General features: G+C 42.3%; 2 protein-coding genes across 3 annotated transcripts; one reads left to right on the forward strand and one right to left on the reverse strand.

The window, feature by feature from the left end:
* Positions 1-307: 307 nt before the first annotated feature.
* On the reverse strand, positions 308-16,292 carry xylt2 (xylosyltransferase II). Its single transcript, XM_056400391.1, has 11 exons — positions 16,125-16,292; positions 10,777-11,320; positions 8,901-9,076; positions 7,011-7,213; positions 6,223-6,303; positions 5,635-5,851; positions 5,068-5,244; positions 4,687-4,943; positions 4,375-4,570; positions 3,684-4,017; positions 308-3,438 (listed from the first exon to the last, which is right to left on the reverse strand). Exons 1-11 carry the CDS (start codon positions 16,254-16,256, stop codon positions 3,116-3,118), a joined length of 2,640 nt encoding a protein of 879 aa, XP_056256366.1. The 5' UTR covers positions 16,257-16,292; the 3' UTR covers positions 308-3,115.
* A 2,472-nt stretch (positions 16,293-18,764) lies between these two features.
* Positions 18,765-25,931, forward strand: si:ch73-364h19.1 (uncharacterized). 2 transcript variants are annotated; one of them, XM_056401842.1, is made up of 5 exons: positions 18,765-19,172; positions 19,681-19,790; positions 22,095-22,187; positions 22,479-22,652; positions 24,724-25,931. In XM_056401842.1, the coding sequence occupies exons 1-5, from the start codon at positions 19,022-19,024 to the stop codon at positions 24,901-24,903; spliced, it is 708 nt and encodes a 235-aa protein (XP_056257817.1). In that variant the 5' UTR covers positions 18,765-19,021; the 3' UTR covers positions 24,904-25,931. The 2 variants fall into 2 exon arrangements, with proteins under 2 accessions (XP_056257817.1, XP_056257818.1); XM_056401843.1 differs by having other exon boundaries at positions 22,482-22,652.
* Positions 25,932-26,602: the final 671 nt, after the last annotated feature.

Below are 26,602 nucleotides of genomic sequence, written 5' to 3' on the forward strand. Positions count from 1 at the left end.
TATGCTCAACAAAGACGCACAATAACATTGAATCATGTGGATAAGCATGCACAAACCTGACTAAATATTTATATGAACGAGTTCCGGTTTGAGACCAACACGAAGGTGTAGCTTACAGTATTTATGAAGTAAAATCATGTCAAGCAGTTTTACAAGGAAGTATCAAGGAGGAAATGTTCAGCACCCTGGAGAGAGACTCTCCTCCTCATAAACATGTCCGACCCCCTCCATCGCTTTTTAAAAAACAGTATAGACAATGTAGACATGCAAAGAAAGGAAAATAAAATGAAATAGCACAACAAAAACCTTCATGTAAGTGTTTTTTATTGAGTCACCAGTCAGGATGCGTATCCTACGAGCTTTTCCAGAGGCATACAGCGACAGGCTAAAGTTCTCTACTCAGATAAGAGCCACAGAGCCCAGGATGACTCACCAGCCGCCAGACTGCTGCTGGTTATCACAGCAGCACGGACGGAAACCTCAACATCCCAACCCCCTCCGAGATAATCAAAAACAAAACAGAAGTTCTGCTTCAAATGACGTTGAACAGGTGGACTGTCATTTACAACACAAGTAGTCAGCAGTTTCTAATAGTTTAACAGGGTACTGGAAATGAACAGACAACACACAATTCCTCTCATAACGTGTAGAAAAATAACATCTGTTAAATGGATTACTCTGATCTCTTATCTCAATAAAACTGGGGCTTCACTGAAGCAGCTGTACTGTGCAAGGTAAACAAGGACACTTGAAAACTCATATGGTGGCCAACTATTATTTAAGTACATAAAAGATCACATAAAACTAGATAAAGACTAAGACACAGATAAGGGGGTTTACTGTCCTCTGAAAAGGCATCAATCTGCACATTTCTGGAAGCTATTATCCCGTATAAACCATTCATCTTTTCGGCTAAGTAAAGGCAGCTTAGATTCTCTTGATCACGGTAAAATAAAAACACAGTGTACCGCGTACCGTTTTTTGGTTGGTGGATTTGAAAACTTGAAATGCACCATAAGAAATGAAAAGAGAATAACCAACCAGTGAGGCAAACAGAGCGCACGCACGCACGCACGCACGCACACACACACGCACGCACGCACGCACACACACACGCACACGCGCACGCACGCACACACGAGTGACAATACTGCATTTAAACTAATACACAGGAGGTATAACATATAATGTCTAACCAGGTTTGCAGTTTGAAAGTTTTGCATTTAAAGGAAAGCATTGACATTTTGGAAAATACACTTATGTGCTGTGTTGTCTGGAAACATTAGGAAATGGCGACACTGTCTCTGTTCAAGGATAATAAAATCTGCCTACCAAGCATCTCTAAATCTTACAAATTAGAAATTAAAATATCTTGTTTGTTTAATCTGAAAAGAACCAGAGTAAAAAAAAAAAAAAAAAAAGTCTTGTTTTACGTACGGTTGGCAGGTTTCTGCCATGTTACTGGTTCCGACCAAGAAAGAAAAACAACCAGTTGTCATTTTTACACATATTTAACAAATAAGTGGGCTTTACAGGAGCTAGTGGATTTTGTTACCTGTGGACAGACCTATGTTGTTTCCAGTCTTTGTGCGAAGCTAACTTATTCTGCTGTTGGCTGTAGTTTCATATTTAGTGTATGGACATGAGATTGGTATCAATTTTCTCAGCAAGAAAGTATATTTCCCAAAATGTCAAACTTTTCCTTTAACGTTTCATCCAAATTCTCTTCACTTTGTTAAACTGGCTTTAGTTTAGCTAAATTTAGAGCCAAAGAGCAAAACTAAATTGTTTTTCAACTTCAACTAATGATTAGTTTAGAATTTTTATTGAAATATGACTTCAATAATCATTTGATAATAATCAAAACGTTGACGATTCCTGTTGATCGACCAATCGATTAATCGACTACTCATTGCAGCTCCAAATTATTTCAGAAGATTTGAGCATTGTCACATCAATTATCAAAAACAAACTCAACTCAAGGTCCACTTACTTGCTTGTTCTGAAGCTTTTGACAATACCACAAATCCTCCTCCGCCCAGCTGTCATGAAACAGTGCACCTGTTGAGTTGAGATTGTTTTATCAACTTTTTCACAGGAATTTTGAACGTAACCACATTGTCTCTGCAGCCTTGTTGCTGCAGCTGTCTAGGCACTTCCTATGACCAGGAAAACAACTCGGAGTGGCTTTTTTTTTTTTTTGTTGCAACAATGGACATCAAAGACAACCTAACACTTTAAACAGCCACATCAGGAAACTAACAGACAAATACATAAAAAAAATTACATGTTCAAAAATGATGTCACAGTAAACAGAACTAAAAATTAGGACGACTCGAAACCTAAGAACCCCACTCACTCTCTTTCCTTATTTCTTCCTAACCCAAGTTACTGATGTGTCTGTGCAACAGGGAGTCATGGTGCAGGTATTTGTCTTAGAGCCTACTGTAAAATGAAGACGTGATGTGACCTTATCCATGACTCTTTAACTTCTGCTCCTCACACTGTGACCGAGTGACCTCTGCGTAACATCACAGTCTTACAGTAAAGTGCACTTCAGCTGACTGCTCCATATGCTTACATAGTAATGCTTCAAAATAAGCACAATAATATGACTCAGAGGTTCCACTCTCCCTTGAAATGAAGATAGAAGCACAGCGAAGGAGCCTGTTGTTGAGTTTTGACAACTGCTTTCTGATTCTTTCAAAGCAGAGGAAAACTGAAAACTGTGCACAGGGTTGTCTTCGGGCTCCGTCCGAGACCGACCCCGACTGAAATCCTGTGTGCCAGCAAAATAACACAACAATACATCTGTCATCCATGGAACCATTGAGCAAACAATGACACAAGAGCTTTCCGCTTGCAATCTTCTATGTGCAAATTTTCCAGCAGTCATATCCTCTTCTTTTAAGTCTATATTACCAATTACTTCACTAAGGATATCTTGACTCCTCAGTGCAGGAAGTTTCCTGTTTATGTGCCCTTGAGCTCTGAGCAGACCTTGGGGACAATATCCGGTTCACACAGGTTCTGCTGGAGCTCTCCAGTGTAGGTCCAGCTCTCTCTCAGTCTTCCTGTGTATGTGTTAAAGTCTACAGTCCCTCCTCTCTTGGGGCTACCTGATCCGCCCATCACTTTTGACTGGGCCCAGTTCAGACTTGGGGTCTGGGGACAGAGAGCTCCAGGAGGTTTTGGAGCAAGGTCCCAGTGCTGGGCAGGATGAAGTCTGCGTGGTGCACAGGTCACCTGTGACCCAGAAGTTCCTCACACTGCTGTCCACCCAAGCTTCAAGAGCCTGGCCCACGAGCTGGGCGTTACGCTGGGCCTCCTGCATGGCAGACTCCTGGGGAGGCAGCTTCAACATGGAGCTCAGCTGCTGGAAACTCTGCTCCAGGTACTGATTCCCTGGAGGACCTACATGGAGCCAGCTGTCCTCTTCTGGAGAAATTGAAAAGGGGAAAGGGACTTTTAAAAGATCCAATAAAACACTGCAGATGAATTCTCACATATTAAAATTAAAACCTTCAATTACGCCTGGTATGTTTTTTTCTTTCTTTGTCAACAATCAAAATGTTTGTGTCTTCATTAGGAACCAACAGGCAGAGTGAGTGTGATACAATATCATGAGCCATATCATTTAAACTTACATACTGAAAGTCAAAAGCTCTAACTTCCCGTCTCACCTTTGCGTAGTGGCTCCTTATCTTTGAAGGTTAGCGGCATGACAAGAAAGCGAACTTCTGCCACGCGCTCCCATTGCTTTAACACCCGTACTACCCAGGTCCCAGGCCGCAGGGGGCGCTGCAGCGGCGGTTTGTACTGGGTGTACTCAGCATCCACATCCACTGTAATGTCGTATGATGCTGCCACCACCAGAGCTGGGTCAAGCCACACAATAGTGGCTGTGAGGTTGGGACCACGGGCCCACTTTTGGACTGCTAAGGGTTCATCCAAAGGCCCAATCACCCCACCAAAGTTACGGAAGATCCTTTCCTTAGGATCCCACTCTGTGCCAATCTGTCAGGGAGAAAGACCAAAAGATTCACAGTCTGCAGTGAGCTTTTTGAGGACAAGGTAATTGAATATGTTAGCACTTTCTGCACTAGCCTTCCTCCCAATATTAACATATTTTTAAAACTGATTAAACTTCAAAGTTCGGTTGTGGTCAGATCAAGCCCTGATAATACCACCCCAATTTTTATATATCAGGAAGAAAATCTTTCTACACAGCAATTTTCTTAGGCAAATTCATTTTTAAAGTTGCAGGATAGAAACTTTAACGACATAATAAAGAATAAGCATCTATCATGAGTCACACACCCCAAGAACAATGAAGAGTGTAAAGTAAAAGCTACTACCTCAGAGGGCACTTACTTCCAGATTCTTGAGCCTTTCAAACTCTTTAAGGTTCGTCTCGAGGACGAGGGAGGCCTGGGGCACTGCCCACATCTCCAGTGTCTCCCTGACCTTTGACCCCACAGCCTGGGCTTCCTGACGCACCAGGTACCCTTGGAAACGGTCATCATAAAAGTACAAGTGTACCAACAGAGGGTAGCCCACTGGTTCAAACCTGAGGTGACGAAATAAATAAATCATTACATTACATACATTTCTATGAAAGAAATGAATCTTTAACAAGAAAATACATTTGCTATATAAGTTACAGTAAAAACACAGACTGTCTACCTGCAGGCCTCCACATTGCTCTGAGTGGTCGCCAGATTCTTCAGGCCCAGGCGAAAGAAAGAAGTATAAGCAGTGAGAGCCACATCACTGAGAGAGCCGACGCCATCCAACTGCTCAAACAGGGACTCCCAGTATGCCTTGATGGCGATGGTGCCCGGAGCGTACTGGCCATAGAGGTGAGTGTCCAGGATGTCTATGGCCTCCTGGTTTACTGTTGACTCAAATTTACGGGCAAAGAATGTTGGTCTGGTCAATTGCTGTGGATGAGAAAAGAGGAAATAGCAAAACAACGCTGAACCAAACTAGCAGTAAAATAAACGTGAGAGTGAAGCTTTAAGCCGGAAAAAAAAAAAAAAAATGTTCATGAGCTGACTCTCTCACCTGAATACGGATGAGGTCTTGCGGTTTGAAATCATTGGGAGAGCAGCCACACCAGTCGACAATGTGCTTGTACTGGCATTTACAGCCCAGTTTACGATTCCAGTTGGTGACACGCAGGTTATTGTCCACCAGGGTGTCACACATATGACTGTTCCCCAGCACCGTGTGGAAGAAAGACTGGGGAGAAAGTGGAGGGGTAAATACAATATTTATACTGCACTCCGCAATGAAACAAAGGGATGAAGTTTCTGTAAACTGTCAAAGGTATGCATAAACAGTTTTTAACCCACTCTAAATTACAAAAGGTTACATCTGTATGGCACAACAGCGAGGAAACTGCTGTTCCTCCACAGAGACATTAAACCACACAGTCAGATAAACTCTAGTGAACCCTCCTCCCGTCTGGCACCTCTGCAGCACGCTGCGTCTGAAAGCTTAAAGTATTACATTATCTCCGCTGCTAGGCTCTTCTGACTTGGCAGGGGAGGACAAGCCTGAGACAGACTTGTATATCAAACTGTCTGTCTCAACTACGGGAGATAAACAGACCACCTAAGGCTTACTTACCTCAGCGGGGAGCAGAGCATAGGAATAGAACTGCTTCAGCCCTGACACCAGGTCATCCTGGGAGTTGATGACGTATTCCACGAAGCGGCGGGTGAGCGCAAACCAATCAGAGCCACCTGAGACCTCCAGGCCTTCTGGGATGTTGCGTTCCCCGAGACGCCACATGTGGTTGTCACACTCATGGAAGAGACGGTCAAGGCCCTGCTTCTTAATAAACCTTGAACACAGAGCGCGGTTGAAAATGATGGAAGAGCCCATGTGCAGCACTGATCAAAGTAAAACAAACCAAACTGTATTTAACAATGGCAGATGAAAAACTTGAAAACAAATCAGTTTATCTGGTTCCACAGATGCACAGATATTAAAAAGATGGAGTTAAAGTGTTCTCAAATTTCTGTCAAAAAAAAAATGAATAGAATTAACATATAATCAGAACTCTCTCTTTAATTTGTTAATTTGCCAAAAAAAAAAAATTCTTAAAAATACTTCAAAGGTTTGGATTAAATGTTAAGAGGTGTCACATTTAATTAAGCCAAATGCCAAGCAGAGCTGTGTTTTTAGCAGGTATGTTAAAACTAGCATCCTCACCGGGCATTCTCTCTTCCATGTGACTTGAGGAAGTTCTTGTCTCTGTGCTGCGACAGGAAAGCCACCAGTTCATCATTGGTCCTGTAGGAGGGTGTGAAGGTGAGAATTGAAAAGGAAAACAGTTAGGTCTACAGGGCTGTATGGAAATAAAAGGATGGATTGACTGTGGTGCTGACTGATAATATCCAAAAGTATAAAATTAGATGGACAGAATGTCTGTGTGTATCCAAGCAATCCAAGCTACTTCCCCTCGGGACAGTTCAGTAGGACAAGCAGCTGCTCTGATAGGGGTTCAGAGCTGCCCCTGAAATCCAGCCAAAACTGATCAGCAAGAACAAAGACTATTTACTGCCAGCTCTGCGATTCAGTGACCAAAACAATCGATTTAACGCTGCTACCAAAGTACTCTTTTCATCCGGCAAATGCTTTGGCTGCTACTATAGTATAATGTTGTTGTAAAAGACAGTCATTGCAGGACAGAAAGAGAAACAAGTCTCAACGCAGCACTGAAGGATTAAACCATCAGTGACAAACAAAAATTATCAACAAAAACTGGAAAAATTGTGCAAAACTTAACAACTTTGAGGAAATACACCAGAGAGCACCACAAAAATACAAAGGAGGTTAAGTATTTTGCACCAAACATATATAACATAGAAATACCTGACCACAGTAAAGGCTAAATGCAGCCGGTGCAAAGGTTCTCAGAGATACTTAGCGTGTTTTTGATATTTGATAATTCTACGGTGTATTGTGGAGTGTAATGTTACTGCACATGACTGACCAACCTGGTGGGGAAGTCTGTGGCGCTGAGATTGATGAAAAAATCCCATTTCCAGTCCAGCATGGAGAGCAGGTCCTGCATGCTGCGAAGATAGGCCTTCAGTAAACTGGCACCACCCCAGATGGTGACCATCCTCCAGGGCGTGGCACGCACATTTGGGAACTGCTGGGCTATCTGCAGGACCTCTCGATGCATGTAGCCGGATCGCTGGATGATTTCAAAGCAAAAGGTCAAAAAGTTCAAATGAGTTGTGTTTCTGCATCACAAATGTAATCTAGTTTTAGCTGTGTGGCAGTTCCCACAGATCTCCAGCTGCTACTGTGCCAAGACAACCACACAAAGCTGGCTCACGTTGAAAGAGAATTTGATCTGAGAGGAACAACAGCCACATGGTGCTTTGTACTGCAGGTCATGATGATAGAGAGTGAAAATCAAAATTAGCTGTTTTTGCCTTGTAGCAAGTTGACTTTATTTCCTTCTTCAAGTGGCTCTAGGTGACACCAAGGCAGAAAGAAATGAAACGGACAGTCTGGGGAAAACTGCAGAGCAGGGATTAAACATTAAGCGGGAATAGAGGATGAGATGGAGGAAGTCAAAGAGCCAAAAAGCTGTCAAGCTTTGTGCACAGACATTAAAAGTGGTGAGAGATATAACTATGAATGAGCATGTTTGACCATTTGTCTGAAGACTGCAGGAAAGCAAAATCTGTAGGTTCAAAAGACTGTTTTTTTTAATTTCCCCTTGCAGCTAAATAAGATTAATTACCAACTAATTAACGGGCATGTTTCCAAATAAACACAGCTAATAAAGGTTCTGAAGCGATAAGTGAGCAGCTTAAGAGAAAAAGACACTTAGAAAATATAACTGCAAGCAGCAATGTGGGGGCAGAGAAGACCAGTGGACAAGTTGCCATGGAAACATGATGTCATTACGTCAAGAGCATGGTTGTAAGCACTAACAGCAAGTTTTCATGTCAGGGGAACCATGATTAAAGATTTGACAAAATGGGTGCCTACGCTTTGCTACTTGGCACCCAATTAACTGCCATTTGCCCAATGGTGTTTAGTGATGCACAGACACTGTGCTGCTCACTCTGTCCTGTATTAAAAAAAAAAAGAGTGGACATTTGGTTCAAGGTCCTACAGATTGGACAAGAATCTATGGGTATCCTGGTTGTGTTCAGAAAGGAGAGCAGCAGCAGCAGCGAAAAGGCAGAGTGACAATCCTAAAATCACAGTCCTCACTTGTAGACAGCAGGAAAAAAGGAAAAGGGTTTGGGTAGTGGAGTGCAGAGGAGCTGGTAGACTGATTCTAGTACAACCTGACCTCTTTTACAGCCTCATCTCTCAAACAGGCTTTTGAGATTGTGTCTGTAGTGTGACTATTCCACTGACTTCTTATTCATCACTGCCTTCAGCAAGCCTCACCTCCGTCCCTTGGCAGCAGAACAGGGCAACTCCCCAGGATTCGTTAACCTTTCCGGCTACACAGGTGCACTGATAAATAACACCTGTTCCTGTGCCGTCTGTGCTCAACACACCTGAGGGTCTCTGCCTCTGTGTCACCGGCCATACATTTGTCTTTTGCCTTCCAACTGCACGTGATGGCAGACTTTTCCTCCACTAAATCCAGCCCCTAAGAATAACCACTCTTTACTCTATCCAGGCTAATCCCCTTTACCACACTGTGAGACCCGTGGGATAAATTTAACTTTCATAATGCAAGAAGACCTAACCGGTAAAAGCATTTGTGAGCTCAGTGTAGCCGGCACTGAGCAGGGAGCCAAATACACTGTTCAATGTTCAGCCTCAGCATGAATAAATAATACTGTATGCCAGTATGAATAGGGCAGCACATTTCAGAGAATATATAGTATTAAATGCACTGTGATTACCTTGTCCACATGGATGTAGTAGTAGTGGTCACGGTGGTATATGGCTTTGATGAGGCGCTTGAGCTGCCGTACAGCACGGCCGTGGACCATCAGAACAAAAGCCACCCTGACAGGGTTCTCCACTTTGGATAGGCTGTTGTCCAGCTCGCCAGCGGCCTGAACTGGATTTGATACACCTGGCCAAAGAGGACGGAGAAATAGAGGATTCAGGAATGTCTGGAGAGTTTCAAATAATAATAGCTTAAATGCTGGGTGTTGAAAAAGACATTGCTCTATGCGTAAAAATAGATTTCAGTAGGTTACATAAATTTTGATGTCTGAAGATTAAAAAGAACAGGACTAAAAATAAGGGGTTAACATTCTGTCTTTGTCTTTTGTTTTTTTTTGTTTTTTTTCCCGCTAACAAGCTTCCCACACACAAAGGCTGCCAACTAGGCGTGGGCTGTGTGATCTGTTCCAGAGCAACCCCAACACTATACTACAGTTGTGTACTCAAGCTATACACAAGTTCACTGGATAAAAAAAAATGACACATATGTGCAATTTGATTTCTATGACGTCTAACTTACTCGGTGTGCAAGAGAAACGGTGGGTGCAATACACATGGAGATATACGACATGTTCATTTTGTGGTTCAAATGTACATTACTGAGTCCTACTGAAAAAAATAAAAATTTACCCTTATCAATCTACACACAATACCCCATAATGACAAAGTGAAAACTGAATTTCAGGCAGAAACCTCCAGAAGGAAAGTTTGCAAAAAAGAAAAAGCACCTCAGACTGTGAGAAACTTCTCTCTGGTCTGATGAAACCAAGATTGAACTTTTTGGCTTCAATTCTTAGCATCGTGTTTGGAGGAAACCAGATATGATGCTTAGAACTGGTTGTCCTTCTGGAAGTTTCTCCCATCTCCACACAGGATCTCTGGAGCTCAGCCAGAGTGACCATCAGGTTCTTGGTTTCCTCTCTTACTGAGGCCCTTCTCCCCCGATTGCTCAGCCGGGTGGCCAGCTCTAGGAGGAATATTATTTCATTTATTTAGGCATAACAACTGTAAAACCACAATATTTCTAATTGAAAATTTTGTCATAAGTCTTTATGAAGAAAGAGTCAGTATGATTATATGAAATTATTTCTCAGCCCTAATTGGGGTTTAGAAAAATTGAGGGGCCATTTATTGATGTATGAAAACACTAACATGATTTTTATTAAAAATCTTTTAAGCCAAGAGGATAGAGAATTTAAATCAGTCAGCATTGTGGTTGTCTGGCAGACCAGACCAGATGAAGGTTTTTAGTCATCAGATATATGGATCTAAAGTTATCAGAGAAACAAGCTGAGCAAATATTAGTCAGCAGCTCGGCTCGCAGCCCCTATGACACGTCTGTTGTCTGCCAAACAGCGGCTGAGACACAATGATTTTATACAGTGAAACTGCTTTGAAACGTCTTTTTACAGGATTTGATCAACCAGGTTTGTTTTACGGGAGCTTGAGATCTCTGCGGATAATTCGGCTCCTGGTAAAAAAAACTCCTGAACAACTGATATTACGTTTAAACGATTGTTTGTTTTACAAAATGTCAGAAAATGGTGAAAAATGCCTGGCACAATTAATCAAAGCCCACAACAACATGTCTTTTTCGTCTGACCAACATTTCAAAACCCAGAGATATTCTGTTTACAATCACAGATTATTAAAGAAAAATTGCTGTTGCAACATTTTTCTGTTGTTCAACTAATTGATCAGTAAACTCAGGTATTGAGAAATGTATTAATTGAAAACGTATCAGTGAGTGATCAGAAATCTCAGTGTGTAACTGCTTGCACCTTTAGCATTATCACATCATCTGTGCAAACTTTAAATGGTTCTCACCAAGTTGGGGGCAGAACTGAGGAAGTGCGTCGGGCATGAGCTGACCAGCCTGATGCTGGCACACGATGTTGGCGATCTCCTGTCGGCACTGCTGTGACCCGGCGCGATGCAGGGCAGACAGAGCGTCCTTGCCTATGATATCACATTTAGGCACAAAGTCACTGCTGGGAGCTTGGTGTGCACCGTCTACGCTGCCCGGCTCCCCCGGTATGGCAGCAGCAGGTAGCTTAGCCGCCCCATCTGTGCCTCCTCGGGTCTCGCTGAAGTTGCGGCTGCTGGACAAGTCATGGGGAATGACACTGTCCATTCCAGCCCCGGTCATCCCCCGCTCCTGAGGAGACTTCAGCCTGATGCTGGGCTTTCCTCCTCGCCGGCTGGTTCCTCTCCTCAGCGCACTGGCTGCTGTGCCCCCTGTCCTCTCCAACCTGGTGCTCCATCTGCCCCTGTTCTTCCCTGACAAAGAGTTTTGTTTCTCCCAAAGTGCTGCGTCTCTCTTGGGGTCCTGACTGTTGTGGTCTGGCAGCTTAGACCGTCGTGTTTTTCTCTGAGGAGAGAGAGAGCAGAGAAGAAGAAAGCAGGACAGACACACAGAGAGAGAGAGAGAGAGAGGGACATAGAATAAGAATATGATTTAAATTCAGATCTGTTTCCAGTCATTCCATAACAACATTTTAGACAAATTCTACCTAGAAGAGGCATTGATTCACAATCCAAAAATGACATAAGGTAAACAAAGACCTCCACTGAGACAACAGCAGAAAGAGCCCAGAGGGAAGGATGTGTTTACTTGGTTTTGTTTTTTTCCCCACACACTTCTCTGATCTGGGTTATTTTTAGCTAAGCCTCTGCCTTTTTGTGGAGCTAATCTGCAAAAAGCACCGTTCTGGGTAGTCACACACTCAAAGACATATAATGAGCCCAGTGATTCACCATAGAAACCTCAAAAAACCTCTGTCTGCAGCCTTCGGCCAAAACTGCAAGAAGAATGCATCCACATGTACATGTAGGTCATGGGTTCGAAAATGCCTCATACGCACCTCAGACGTTGAGGAGGTGATGTAGAAAATTTCATCAGACAGCTGCTGTGTGTATGTGTGTGTGTGTGTGTGTGTGTGTGTGTGTGTGAGAGAGAGAGAGAGAAAGAGATGTGGTGAATGAAAATATATTTCATTCATCTTTCTGACATACAGATAAGAAAAGTATCGGAATGTGATTGACTGACTCCGGGGGCCAGAGACACAGAACTCTGTGTGGGCTCAAAACTCAAACTCTGTTTGCACAAAGGCAGGGGTGTGCATTTATTCAAGCCATGTATAGCTGTTTTTATTACTATGAGCAATAAATCTTCAACATTACTGAATATCGTCATGGCTTCATGATTTGCGTGTGAAATTTGCATCTTGATATCATCCACTGAGACTTCATATACTACCTAAAATTTCAAGACATGATCCTCTTACATCTGCTTTGAAGTAATAAAACCGTTCAAGTATCTCATTGTTGGAAAATTTAGCTCCAGAGTAACTTTCACACAGTTGTGGTTCAGTGAAGAAAGACATTATGTAAGGGAGAGCCAAACTCGGAGATGTGTTGAGCTATGTGTTTCCCCAACAGCAAATTAATATGAGCATAAATATAAGCTGGAAAGTTTTTCTTTTCAGTTCAAAATAGATATCAGCTTAATTTTGTGTTCTCTTCTAAAGAGTATGTAAAAATGGTGTAAAAATACTGATCCAATACAGGACACAACACAATCATCAGTCTAATCCGAGTCACTTCCAGCATCATGTCCCGGGTACACAGTTCGGTTTCAAAGCAAGAGCATGGAGAGAATCAGTCTTAACGAACACAAATCGCACCTCCAAAAATGGAAGACAGGCTTTGAAAAAACAGGTCTTGGGCCATTTTTAAAATCTTCAAGCCAAACAGCGTCACAGCTTTGGCACAGCAGATTACTGAATCCCACAAAAAGCCCTTCAGAATATGCACTTGGAGAGGAGGAAGAAGAGAGAACAGTGAGTGGGCTGAGAGCTTTCTGCCTCTGTCAGACGATATGGCCGAACACGGCTCTCTCGCCTCACACCGCTGGCATGTCAACAGCCCAGAGACGGTGGGAACAGAAGAGGGACTGGAGCTGCGTGGTCGGGACAAGGAGCCAGATAATACACTCCCAATGAACCATCTGCCAACCAATACAGCACAGTCAGCTACTGATTGCCAACTGCACTCTCGAACAGATTACAGTACGAGGCATTGTGGAGCTCAGTTACATACCAGTCATTGCAGAGCGAGTGTCTGTCCGAGAGTTTACATGCACTTAAATAACCTGGTTATTGTCAGATTTCTGCAGATGCCCAAAACGTCACCTGGACAAGAAAGATTTGTCCTGCACAAACACAACTTCTTGTATTCTAAACATTTACATGTTCACTTCCAGACACAAAAAGCATCAATGTGACAGCAGTGTCCTTGAATCTAAAATCTAATTTAAAGTCCAACAAAAACTGCACCTGAAACAAGTCCATCTAAAGAAGCAATGGCAAGAAATGTGGTTTTACAACAGCATATTATTGCAGTGCATGTAAATGAGTTTTCCTATTTCTGACTTTATCTGATTTCTAAGAATAAACCCATTTTTATGTGAACAGCCTTTACTGGAAAGCGGCAGTTTAACAGCAAAGCTAGAAAAAACAACATTAAGGATAAGACAAGTGCTTGAAGCAGTGTTCTCCCAATCATTCTGTCTAGCAGTGGTAGATGAGGGTCAATTTGACTTCAATGCCATATCTGTTTTGCTTTTGTTCTCAGTTTTGTTTCAGACACACATTTTCAACAGTGGCATATTTTCTTTCTGGTCGTGGCTCATAGCTGCAAAATTAATATAAACACTTCTGTGTGAAGAACATGTCGTCTAAGCGTATTTTCAGCTAACACTGATAAAGACACTACTTGCTTTTAGGCTGCTTTAGTGAATGTTCTCACACAGAAGACAAGCGTTCAGCAGGGGCTAACATTTTTCCTTATCGCTCGTTTTCAAAGCTTTTAATTAACGCCATAATGTCAAAAATGTATTGATTCAAAGGCAAGCTAGGCAGCCTCTTTACTTTCCAATTAAAGTCGAGTGAAACCATATCAGCATTGGCATCTGCTGAAGCGAGAAGCAGCAGCAAGCTCTCAGCTCTATAGGAGAGCGTGGGGAAACAGGCGATGATACAAGGATGACAGAGTCTTGTTCTTGTCTTGCAATCCTTTCATTCTTCTGTACAAGGGCTATATTATAACGCATATGGCTGTGTTCACACATGCACAGCAAGCAACCGATTAGAGCAGTTGTGAGTTAATGCGGAGACCACAGAGCATGGAGGAATCCAGCCACGCTCGCTCATGTTGCCTACATTGGCGAGTCTCCCTGACTCAATATGCACTGTTCCGAGGTGAAGTGATGATTTTCTGTGCATTTTTAAGTCTGAAATTTGATTCCGCATCTGTGAATCTGTAAACATGCAGGGGCCCTGCGTGCTTCCATTTGCATAGATGCTGCGTGTAGGGCTGACATACACACGAAGCAGCAGTGTTACATTTCCCCAGCCAGCATTCACACGGGAATGAATGGCACCTGTCTTCAACTTTAAAATATTAATTTAAAAAATGTAAAATGTAAATCAGATTATTAATAATATGAACAATCTGTTTGGTTTCTCAGTTTGGTTTTGGTGTCATGTTGAGCCCAAATCAAGTGCTACTGCATGTCCTTTCCCTTACAGCTATACAGTATATGCATTTATGTGTGGCACTGGACACCAAATCGCAACACGTAGTTGTGTTGAGATTTTTTAAAGGTGTGCACTTCTGCTCCTTTACAGTCCTAGGTGAGCTACAGTTAACCACAAACCCCTATAGACATATTTCTGTATCTTTGCTGAAGCATGTTTAAACCTGCATCTGATGAAGCAGCAGACAGCCTGGAGGCTTACAAAGCAAACAGGTGATAGAAGTGAAAATGAACACCTTTTCTGCAATGTGGTGAATCTCATGTCACATTTCCCGTTTTGTCACAATGTGTGTACTAGTGTGTACAGAGGAAATGGATTACTTCATAAAGGCTGGTGTAATTCATACTAACAGAGTTGCAAAGGGCAAGGCACTTGACTATTAAAATTTGAGTTTATTGATACAGCTTAAACCGAAGCAAATCATTTTACCGGTCAACACAGGGAGAGCACCGACCACAGAATCATGACCCTTCTTTTCCCTCCGCTGAGGACAGGGTAAAACTTCCCCCACTAAAGCCACTGTCACATCTGCTGCCTGTCTCCTACCCACCAGACACAGATCTGCAATCTATCCATGTTGGAAGGAATATTACACACACACTCATGACAGAGAGACAGCACGGTTCCCACTTCAGGTTTCAGCTTGCATTCCTGTGGCTTTATCAGTATTGGTGCAGCTAAAAAAAAAAACCCACTCGTGCACACGCACAGCAGTCCTCCACAGGTCACATCTGTTCACAACTCACCTTACCATATATAGAGGGAACAGACACTGCCTAAAGGTAGTACACTCCAGGTGTGCGAGAGAAGACTCAGAGATAAGGTTCCCACAGGAGGACTCGGCTAATGTTAAATAAATTATTTCAGTGGTATGTGAAGGAAACAACTCTCTGCTTAAGTTTAGCCTGTATCCCTGGGAAATGCTGCCTCCCTGAGTCAAAGCTTTGTGAAGGTCATATAAACAGAATAGAGATGCTGTGAAAGGCCACTGGTGGATATAAATAAGCAGAGTATAAATAAAGAAAGCAGAACAGATGCTGGATATCCTGGGACAGCTGTGTGAGGCAATCCAGCTCACATTGATGAGTTGTGTGTTTCAATGAATCACAGCTGAGTCACATACAAAGTTGCATCACTTCATAGACATTTTCCTCCTCTTAGCTGTGTAGTCAGGCTTTGTCTGTCTCCGTTTGCCGGGCATCACATTTTCTTAACACAACAGTGATTACAAATGAAATGTACACACAATCACCAGTGTTAAGACCGCTGCTGATTCTTAAACCTGCCAACTGCCATACAACTGGATCTACCTGAGCCACTAAGTTCATAGTTGTGAACATGCAGCACCTCGTACTTTGTGTCTAACCCTGTGGACAGAGGCAGACAGACAGGGCAGGGTTGGTCCGATTGAACTGAAATGTTTCTGAGAAGCGCTACCCCCCTCCACCCCCCAGCTGCTAACTTAGCTAGCATCAGCTAGCGTTACTGTATCATAACACACAGTGAGCTAAGCTAAGCGCTAACGGCAACCGAGTCACAGTCATACCAGAAATAATCGGAGGGACGGTTTCTCACCTCTGCCTCGCCCTCTTCCAGACTTCTCAGACTCCATACTACCAGCCCTTGGATCAGGAGGATGGTTAATGCGGCGGCGATCGCTAGTTTATATCGTCGGAGGAGCTTCTGCACTCGAGCGCTGGCCACCATCTTTTCGACTCGAGTCGACGGGGAACGCGTGCACGGCGCATTCTGAGCTGCGCGTGCACGCGGCGTCGCTCGCCATCCTCAGGTTGCACGAAGTTTGTCTCCAAAAGTTATAAATAACGCGACCCATTAACTTATTTATTTAGATATTTTTATTTAAAGCGTTCTGCTACTTTTGTTGAGTACACGGAGTTTGGTTTCTTAGCAAACTCCCAGCACTTCTCTAATGCAGGGCCAGGTGTACTGGAAAGGTCAACCGTGCAACCTCCTGGTGGTTCGTGACCACCAGGACGACGACCGGATTAACCTCCTAGCGGGCCCTAGCTGTCTGACCCTATTGACCCCCCTCTTTACTGCGATTTCATTATTTTCTCAGGAACCATTCAGTGATCTACAGCTGAAATTATTAGTTATTTCCTTGATTAGTTCATTGATAAAAAATTTTAATTTAAAAACTATTTTAGTTAGATTACTATTCAAGAGTGAAAATAACTCTTGGTTGCAGCCTTGCAGTTCTCCTGGAATGAGTTTTCTGTGTGTTAATTATAGGCTACTTGACACAAGTATGAACCAAAACAATTGAAGTCTTAAAACTAGATTTTGTGTCAGCGCCCCTTCACCAGATGAAGGATGGAGGACTCATCCTAACTGATATTGTTCTTCAGCGGTGCAAATTTATAATAAATTTGGATGAATCAAATTACGTAGTCAGAAAAGACTGAACTGACACAGTGAAGAGGCATTTGGGGCCCTTAAGGTTCAGGTGGTTGTCCACTTTACCTGGTAATCCAGCCTTGGTCGGGCCTCCAGGACACTTTGAGGATTTCCCACCAGATACTTCTGTTACACAGAAAAATGTAGTGTATATATTTTCTGATTTTGCTTTGTTGCAGTGTAATATGGGATGCTTACTCCTTTTAAAATCCTTCAAATAAAACAACCCAATAAGGGAAATTACTCTTTGGTTGAAATGCTACAACCTTATAGGTCCAGACTCAGGCCATAACTTGTTATGTATATTACATTCAGGGCAAGCAAAAATGTATATCTTTAAAAAATACAAGTCAGATACAGAATTTATTATTGCTATAATTCTGTTATTTCCATATGCCTTGTAAGGGGGCTTCTACAATACATTTTTAATAATAATGATTTCCTCTCTCTTAAAATTACAGAACAATAAACCCACTTATATACAAAAGATTTATACAGTGTTGTATTTTATCAACATTACCTCAGTTTCAGTTTCATAGGAACATGCCTGAAATAAGCATTCTGACTTTAGCATAATATTTCTTTGCTTTGGTGTGATTTATAGATCCATGAATGAATCAAATAAAAAAAAAAAAACATATTAGGTATATCAAATCAATTATAGATAAAGCCGTTTTCTGAAAACTCTTTCAGTTTGTTTCATGAAGGCCTTATCATAAGAGTTTTGAGACCCTAACAGTACTTCAGTTAAATCAAGGATTTTTCATCCTTTAAAAAAAAAAAAAAAAAAAATATATATATATATATATATATATATATATATATATATATATATATATATATATACACACAATGCGACCTTACAACGTAACTCTCACCCTTGTAGGCCTTTGTATCTCCATATCATCAGATATGGTTAGTTAGGGCTGACTTTCTTTTCTTCACATATAATATTTACAGCACACAGAGCTGCTTTTGGTCCGTTATATAATATAAAACCTGGGCCAAAGCCAAATCTGTGTAGCACATGGTGAAGAGATCTATTCAATCCTATTAAATGTGTTCTCTGCATTAAAAGGACATGATGCAGTAGTTCCATATCAGATGTAGAAAATCCAGCCTGTACACAATGCTGGATTTCTTTGGCTGGATTTTTACTATTGTCTTAGCTGTAGGCTACTTCAGGTAAGATATCATATTTAAGTGTCTAGCTAGACTATGTGGAGGATCAAGGTCATGGTCAATACAGATAGGCTAAAGATAAAATAAAGAGTCACAGACATTTCTCAGTGTTAATGGGTAGTCCAAGTTAAAGTTTACTTGCAGCTCCTTACCACTGTCCTCCTGCTGCCTTTGGTTACATTATCCTATCTCTCCTAATTTTAGGGCAGATCTGCAGTGCGTTATTTAGTAGAAAAGGAAGACATGTTTTCCATAGTTACCATCCATGAATACTAATGCAACATTTAGGCTCTTTGTCTGTGTAGAAATCATCCCAGGACGGGATCCCCACAGTCTCCGGGGTAACGGGACTCCAGCTCAGGCATCCAGTGTGTTAACCTACTGGTCTGGATGCAATGAATCAGACGGCGGAGGAAGCAGCAGTTGACATACTTCCTTAACAAAACTGGACAGTTTTGCCTGCATCTGGACAGTATAAGAGGAAATATCAGATAGTTGTCGAAATTTCACACGGAACTTAAGCCAGACGTGCTATTTTGCTGCTTTTTTTTTTGCTGAGTTTTTTTTTTTTTTTTTTGGGGGGGGGGGGGGGGGGGGGGCAACCCATTTAAAAATCCATGTATATTAGTGGTTCCTGCTCCCTGCCAGTGCCAATCCACAAACCAAACACTGCTGCCGTCCAGCGCAGAGCCAGAGCGACGTCACGCGGTTTGGAGAGGTGGACTCACACATCGAGAGGACAGAGTTTGAGATCTGACTCTCAGAGCGCATGTGGACTGTCACCCTGTCCGCGGGGACTGAAGAGACAATGACGAGGAGCGACAACAGAGCTGCTCTCCGTTTCTTCTCTCTGATGTGAAATAAAACAAATAATGACAGCCTTGGTGTTGAGGCTGATGAGCTCAGGAGGATTTCTGAACGGATCTTTGACAGTTTACACCGAAGACATGTCCACAACTGCAAGTCCAACTCTGCCCTCCTCACAGCTGACATCGGATCAACTCACAGTGGTCGCTGCGTCCTGTAAGTAAACCCATTAAACTGCCTTAGACATTAAAGACAAAGTCGATACCATTTAGAAAACTCCCTTTTAATCATAATATCTGTCTCTGTGGTTTGATTTCTACCTGCTTGCCTGCTGGATAGTATTTCAATCTAACCATATTGCTGCAGTATGATAAGGCTACTAGAATATTTTCATTTTCATTTTCCACATGTGATGACAGATTATAGCTAATTTGACTGCCACAAAGCACTCACATGATATGTGACACTGCATAATGACAGAATTAGTCTATCAGCTCTGTTTCTTTCATGCTGCCATTGTTCCTGACAGACAGGTAGAGCATAGGAGGGAAATTACCCTTTTGAGTGTTCAAAGTGTCAATAAAAACTGAGTAAACAGCTATTTCACTATAGATTGAACTTGTTAAAAGCGGCCCTGATTCTGTTCTTTTTCAAGTTGTGGCTACTGCAAGTTGCTGTCTGATTAACTGTGACTAACACTTCCTTCTCTCCTGCTTTCAAACAGTTTCTTCTCTCGTCTTCTTTGTGGTTATTGTTGTGCTGCTGTCCATTATTTACCGCAAGGATCCTCAGTGCTGCAAACTCCGCTCCTATCAGGGGCCTCATGCAGATATGGTAAGAAGAAAACAAAGAGGCAGAAAGTGCCTTTTGTGCTGAGTCGTCTTTCTTCTTTCTTTTTTTTTTTTAGAGTGACCTGCATGTTCAGTTTTGATCCCGATCCGGGACATTTGTTAGGATCACACTAACGGAGAGGACCTGGGCTCAAAGTCAACATGTGCACCCATAGTGCAGTGCCATTAAGAAGTGTCAGATTCAATTTGCATGGCTGTGGGAAAAGGACTAAAATAAACTCGATATGATCATTGTCAGGCAATGAATTTGCCTCAGTTGAACTAGCTGCTCTCCACAAATATCTCTGAGTGCCACAGTAACTCTAATGGAATTGGACGGAATTAGCACTTACCACACATATTGATACTAGTTCAGCACCAGTGTAATTAAATAACTACAAAATCAAATTTATTCTCCAACATTGACACAGCAGGTGAAGCAAAACACCCTGATCTTTTAAGTTTTTACACTAGGGTGTGACATTTTAAACAACACACATCCAACAGCACGCACCATATGTCTCTAGCTACTCCAGCTAACTGGTTGTGCGTCTGTAAAGCTGTAGGAGATGGTGCAGGATGAGGTGAAAAGGAAATGTAAACACTCCACAGAGGTAACTTTTCCTTGGTTGCCCATTCTCTCTGCTTCCTCTTCCTGACTTGTTTCTCACCCCCGTAAGTCCCAGGGGGGAAGTTTCAGTGTTATCTTTAGATTGCAGAGACACCACTCGTAACCCTCCCCACCACCACTACCCTCCTTCAACAGGCAGGAAACTCTGTTAAGCTGTGGTTTTAATGGAAGTGGTCTGTTGTCCCATTTAAAGAACTAACAGAGCGTTTCACTGGTACAAACTGTCTGTGCTGACCTCTAGTTACAGCTGCATCCATACACTGTGTGGCTGATAAGACAGCACGGCCTGTCTTACCTTACTGTCAGGTCAGAACAGTGAAATACAAATGACAGCTTGTAAACAGAGAGTGCCAGTCTGCATCCATGTTGTAGTTTCAGGGTTTATTGTCATTTGTTTATTGTTATGGGATATTTAATTTACTTAAATGTTGTTATTCCATGAGGGAAAAACACACACAAACACTCTCTCATTGTGTTCCTGTGGGACATTTTTATGTCCTCAACTTCATAGTCACATACCTTTCCCTGCTTCAGTTTGCACCATGAATAGTGGACAGACCCCACTGTGGGTGTTGGGGACACAAGGGGGACAATGGATCTCCTTTAGGTTGCGGCGTTGAAAAAGGCACACTGCCGCTGGGGTCCTCCCCCGACTTCAACACTGATTTTACACGGTTGTGCTTTTTCACACTGACTGAATCAATGGCTGGAGACAAAAGGACCACTCTCTTTTTTTTCTCTCTCTCCTGAAGACTTTTTTTTTTTTTTTTTGCTTCTTAAAAGTACAAACCAGTGAGGGAACGTGACCTTTGACATCACCTTTTTGGTGTGGTCTCTCTCTGTCTGAAATGATGTGAGGGTTATGGCAAAGGTCGCTAGAGTGCGTCACTCTAAGTGTGAGTGATGTCATTGTTTAAAGTGGCCTGGGAAAATGATAAATCTGATATTTTAATACTCCTCAGTGTGACTGCTGAACTCCTATTTCTGCTTCCTCTAAGTGAGAAGGAATCGCGTTAGTAGTTAGTATTAGCAGCAAATGTTGCCCTAACACCTCTTATCCTCTTGCTGGATTTAAATCTCAGTCAGGCAACAAATTGACTTTGTTGTAATGCCGACCCAAATGACATACGAGGCCATAATGTGTATTGGAGTGTGCTCGTTAAGAGGTACCTGCTGCAGTCACAAGGGGAATAGAGAGACGCTGAAAAGACCACACGGTGTGGTTTGTTGCCTAGGGACCCAGATGACACAGTGGGACATCACATTGTTCCCTACACAAAGGAGACTCATTTAGACCAGAGGCAATTACCTAGTTTTCCTGGCAGCCTTTTTTCAGGATTCCTGCACCTCATACAGTGAGACACTGACAGGTCTTGTTTTAGAGGGGGTGGGACAGGGAGGAGGCACGGAAATTGGAGGGTGGTCGTCTTATTGATTAGATAATTTATGGTATTGCTAAAACAGCCAGTGTCTACAGTGATTAAACAAGGCATGAACATTGGGCAATTGGGCTGAAATTAGTGTATTTCTGACTAATTGCAGACAGAACACCAGGGCGGTGCAGTGCAGATGACTTAGTTAAACTATGAACTGGTAAATGCTTCTAACTGAAACAGGTTGATTAACAACCCATGTTCGGAGACGCACTCGTTACAGTCTTTACTGCTTGTTTTACAGGGTGCTCCTCCTCAGTACTACAGCAGCAGACAGACACTGGTGGGATCTTCTTGTCTAGAGCAGACGCAGATCAATGATGACAACAACGCCCAGGTGAGAGAGTGCAGCAGTGAACTGGCATCATTCTGTATACATTATTGCAATAAACACACTCTCAGTTCCCTATTATTATACATACTATACAATACACATTGGGTAGCTTGGGCAGTGCCCACCTCTGAAGTAAATGTCTCAATGACTGCAGCATACTGGCTTTTATGTTTAGAGTGGGTATCAGTGATGGTGTACATTTGAGCCATTATTCACAAACCCTCAGCGTATAAAAGCTTCTGTTTCCTGTGTATCATAACCGTCCCTCTGTCTCTGGGCCTGTGTGTGTCTCAGCAGGCGGGTCAGCTGTTCTTCATCGGCCTGCCCTCCAGCTACAGCTTGCCCACACTGGAGGCCCCCCTGCCGAGGCTGCCCTCCTACGAGAGCGTTCGAAAGAAGGACCGCCAGAGGCAGATCCACATGATGATTGCAGACCGCTTCGGCCTCAATGGACCCATTGTGACTGAGGTGGGGTATATTAGGGATTAGGGCTGTGTCACAGCAATTGATACAGTCACAAAGACTGTCAGGTGCTGTTGTTAATCTTGGGAATAGAGAAGATATTTTACTCCTAGTTTCAAAGAATGCTAAAGCTCATTTAAACTCTGGATATTGTGGAGGCCGCTCAAATGTACTCTCACTATCAATGGAGACGGGTGAGAAGTAGGCGCTTTCTATTATGACCACGCTGTCATACAATATTGTAACAAGAGCGTGTTCAAAGATTAAACAGCATTCAGAGAGCAGTAAACAGGATGCCCTATCAGCTCATCTAAGGCTCGCTGCTGAATTGTGCTGGCAGCCGCGTTTCAAGGTTTTACCGCGTTGATCTTTCGCTGAGCTTTTGACTCACACAACGCTTGAGCAAACAAGGTAATGAGAAAAAGGCACATCAAACATAATTAAAGCCTGCATCCTAAGTGCAAACAGTGCCTGAGAATGCTGCTTTGTGATCCTGTCTTCTACTGTTTTTTTTTCTTCTTTGACCTCCCCACCTTTTCCTTAATTAAACAGTCCCCGGCATGACTGCCCATCTCTCTCACACACACACACACACACACACACACACACACACACACACACAAACAGAAAGCACATTCACACACAGAACTTCCCAGTCAACCCGTCACTAGTCACTGAAAGCCCCCTCCTCCCTTTTAGACTCTATTAGTAGAGTTTAAATGATGCCCCCTTAATTTCCCCCTGTCTGTCCTGTGGCCTGAGGCGGGATGGTAGTAAAAGTTTTTTCGTCCTGGTGTGTGTGTATGTGTGGTGCATGTATCAGACAGAGGGCAGGGTTGTAGGGTTGCTCTTGTCGCCTGAGGGTCCCCAAGCAATTAAAAGATAAGAGGACTCAGTCAGGGAGTGTGAATCTGCCAGATGTGATCAGAAAGATAATGCATTGGAGAAAAACATGTTCCAGGCGGCCGACGTGAGCACGGATAAATTGGTAATGTAAATACAAACATGTTCCACTGTGTTTTTGGGGGTAGACATCAGGCCTCAGGATGTTCTCCAAGCAACACACTCATCCTTGGAAATATCTTTTTTTTTTTCTTTCCAACTTCTAATACTTCCAGCAGAGTTTTCACTTTTAGTATTTATGCTGTGTCTGACTTCAAGTGTGTGAGAAAAAATAGAATAAAGGATCAATCATGATGATTGTACACTCTTCACGTGTAACCAAGTGAGCTGGAGGACTAAAGAAGTAAACCAAGTGAATGAATTTATTTATTGTAGCCTCACCAAATGAAACTCAACTTCTAGCAGTGTCAATTTATATTTTTTTATAATGTTATGAATCAAAACTGTGCAACATTGTTAAAGTGGTTGCTCATAGTGATGAACCCACAGAGAATCATCACCTGAGTCTGCAGCTCCACTTGGCTGTGCACGGCTCTATTTTGAGTTTAAGCTCATTGTTTAGCTGTCCACTACCATATTGGTTCACTCTCACTGCTCTCATAGTGCCATGAAGTAGCAGACAGACAGGTAGAGGCCAGCTGGTGAACATAGTAGAACATTTAGAAGCTAAACAGACATACATTTCCCTCAGAAGTTGGTAGAGACCAAAAACAGAGCTAAATGTTAATATTTGACTTAAGCTCATCAGGTGGACACAAACATGAAGGATCCAAATGATGCTAATGTTGTTGTGTCTGCTGGATGTGGATATGTAAATGAGCAACTGTTTGCTAACAAGTTTGCCACGTCAACTAAGAAGGGGATGAGAAACTGCAGGTCTTAAAACCAAAACAATGAGTTGGAAGATGCTAAAAAAAAAAAAGGTTCCCAGAGGTGAGGGGAACGACAGAGTTGGGTGATAATTCTCAGTGGGTTTATCAGCACAAGCAACACCTTTCACATGCAACATAATAATTGAATCTACTGTTAATTTGAAGATATTGATCAGTGCAGCTTTAAGGTTTTCTCTTTGCAGCGCTGGGTGAATCTGCAACGTGTCCCACTGACAATAAAATGAAATAACACCATTCATTGTAACACGTGATAAAACTTGTTGTTTTCACATGTCCTGCAGCCTCCTCCATCATATGAAGAGAGTATCCGCCAGTCTGTGGAGTTGCCGTACAACATCCTCTCATCCAGTCTGGACGTCTCTCCTCCTCAGAGTATCTACACCGACACAGGGCCTGACATTCAGACTGACACACCTCATCCAGTCAACCCAGACACTAACGGCACTGTTCTGCCTGTGTGATACTGATCAAGTTCTCAAGCTGCCTATGAATGAGAAAGAAACTCGATAGCTTTCATACAGATGAAGTCACCAAATGACAACAAAGGCTGAAGACTGATCATGATTGGATCCTTCACACATTCATACAAGCTGATTCAGATACCTCAAGACTGAGTTAATGTTGAGAGAAAGCTAATGTTGATTCATGAGCTGAGGGGCAACCAAAGAGGAGCTGCGCACCCCTCAGGAGAGGACACATTTGGCTGGAACATATAACTGTTAACAACACTTGAAGTGATGGTTTCTGTGCTGGTGGCTGGTACATCTTGATGAGGACAGAGGAAGAAGAGATTTGTGGACTACAGATACATACCAAAAAGGGAATCGCTACTTACTTTGCTGATTACACTTGTCAGTGAACATTTGTGTTTGATCTTTGCTCTCCTCTTTTGTTCTGCTGTTCCTCAGCCATAGACCTTACTGTCTGGTTTGTAAGGTTACCAAAGAGCTGCCTGAGGAGTTGCTGTAACACATGTCTCTGTACCCCACTGAGGCTATGTCATACTGCTCCAGCATGTGGTTCAGCCTGTGAGGGGGAGAAATAAAAAAAAGGTGCTAATGAGAGTGCCTTTGATGAAGTTATAACAAGACATTATAATAAGACAACTTATGTAATTGGTTTCACCAAAAGTGTTTTTACCCCAGTTATGTTTTTAGCTTCCTTATCAAATATTTTATATCATAATATCTTTTATTATTTTATGTGTTGAGTTTTATTTTTAACTTTTTTACTGTTCTGTTCTCCAAAAAGCTTCAAGTCCACAGCAGAGTGAATGTGAAATGAAAACAATGGAGAAATACCAAGTTCCTTGTCAAGACCTGTTTTGTTTGTCGTGATCCAGTGAAGTTGTTCTGCAACTTATCATGTTCACATGCAAAATGTTTGTCCTGCACATTGTCTTGTACTGTATTTATTTAAGAAAAACAAGTGACTCCACATTATTTCTCTGTGAAAACAAATGTAATAAAATCTTTTATTGTTTTGTTAATGGACTGTTATGATTACACAGTAGCAGCAGCTGATTATGATTTTTTTTAAACAAACATAAAGATTAGTCAGACTCATAGCAAGGCTGACCTTTGACATCTGATAGCCAGTTGAAGAAGTTTAGTGATATTTCCATAGATATACTGTGTGTGTGTGTGTGTGTGTGTGTGTGTGTGTGTGTGTGTGTGCGTGCGTGCATGCATGATTGAGTGAGTGAGAGAGAGAGCTTTGTTCAGTTTTTAAAATTTACTTATACTTCACAAATGCACTGTTTGTAAAATATGTCTGTTATTTGCTTACATTAATTGTCAGGGACTGAGTCTACAGAACCAAAAATATCAGTAAGTAAATAATTTCAAAAATAACACGCAGTTTGCTGCTCTGCTCCTGAAAAGTTGCCAGAAAGCCTGCAGCCAGTAGACTGTTTGTCTCCTGTGACTGAAATAGACAAAAATACCATTATCTGTGAATCACAGGAGTTTGTAATAATAAAACATACATTATTAGGCTATGCACTGTGAAGAGTGGGGACATTTCCTCGTCATCTCTGGCAATATCATCTAATAAAAATGTGCCCTATGCAACATGTTACAAACATTTCACCATCTGATTGCACGTTTGATGCAGTCACATGGGACCTTCTTCTATCAGACTCATAACGCTTTTGATATC

The sequence above is a fragment of the Seriola aureovittata genome, chromosome 17 (genome assembly GCF_021018895.1).
Source record: "Seriola aureovittata isolate HTS-2021-v1 ecotype China chromosome 17, ASM2101889v1, whole genome shotgun sequence".
NCBI lineage: Eukaryota > Metazoa > Chordata > Actinopteri > Carangiformes > Carangidae > Seriola > Seriola aureovittata.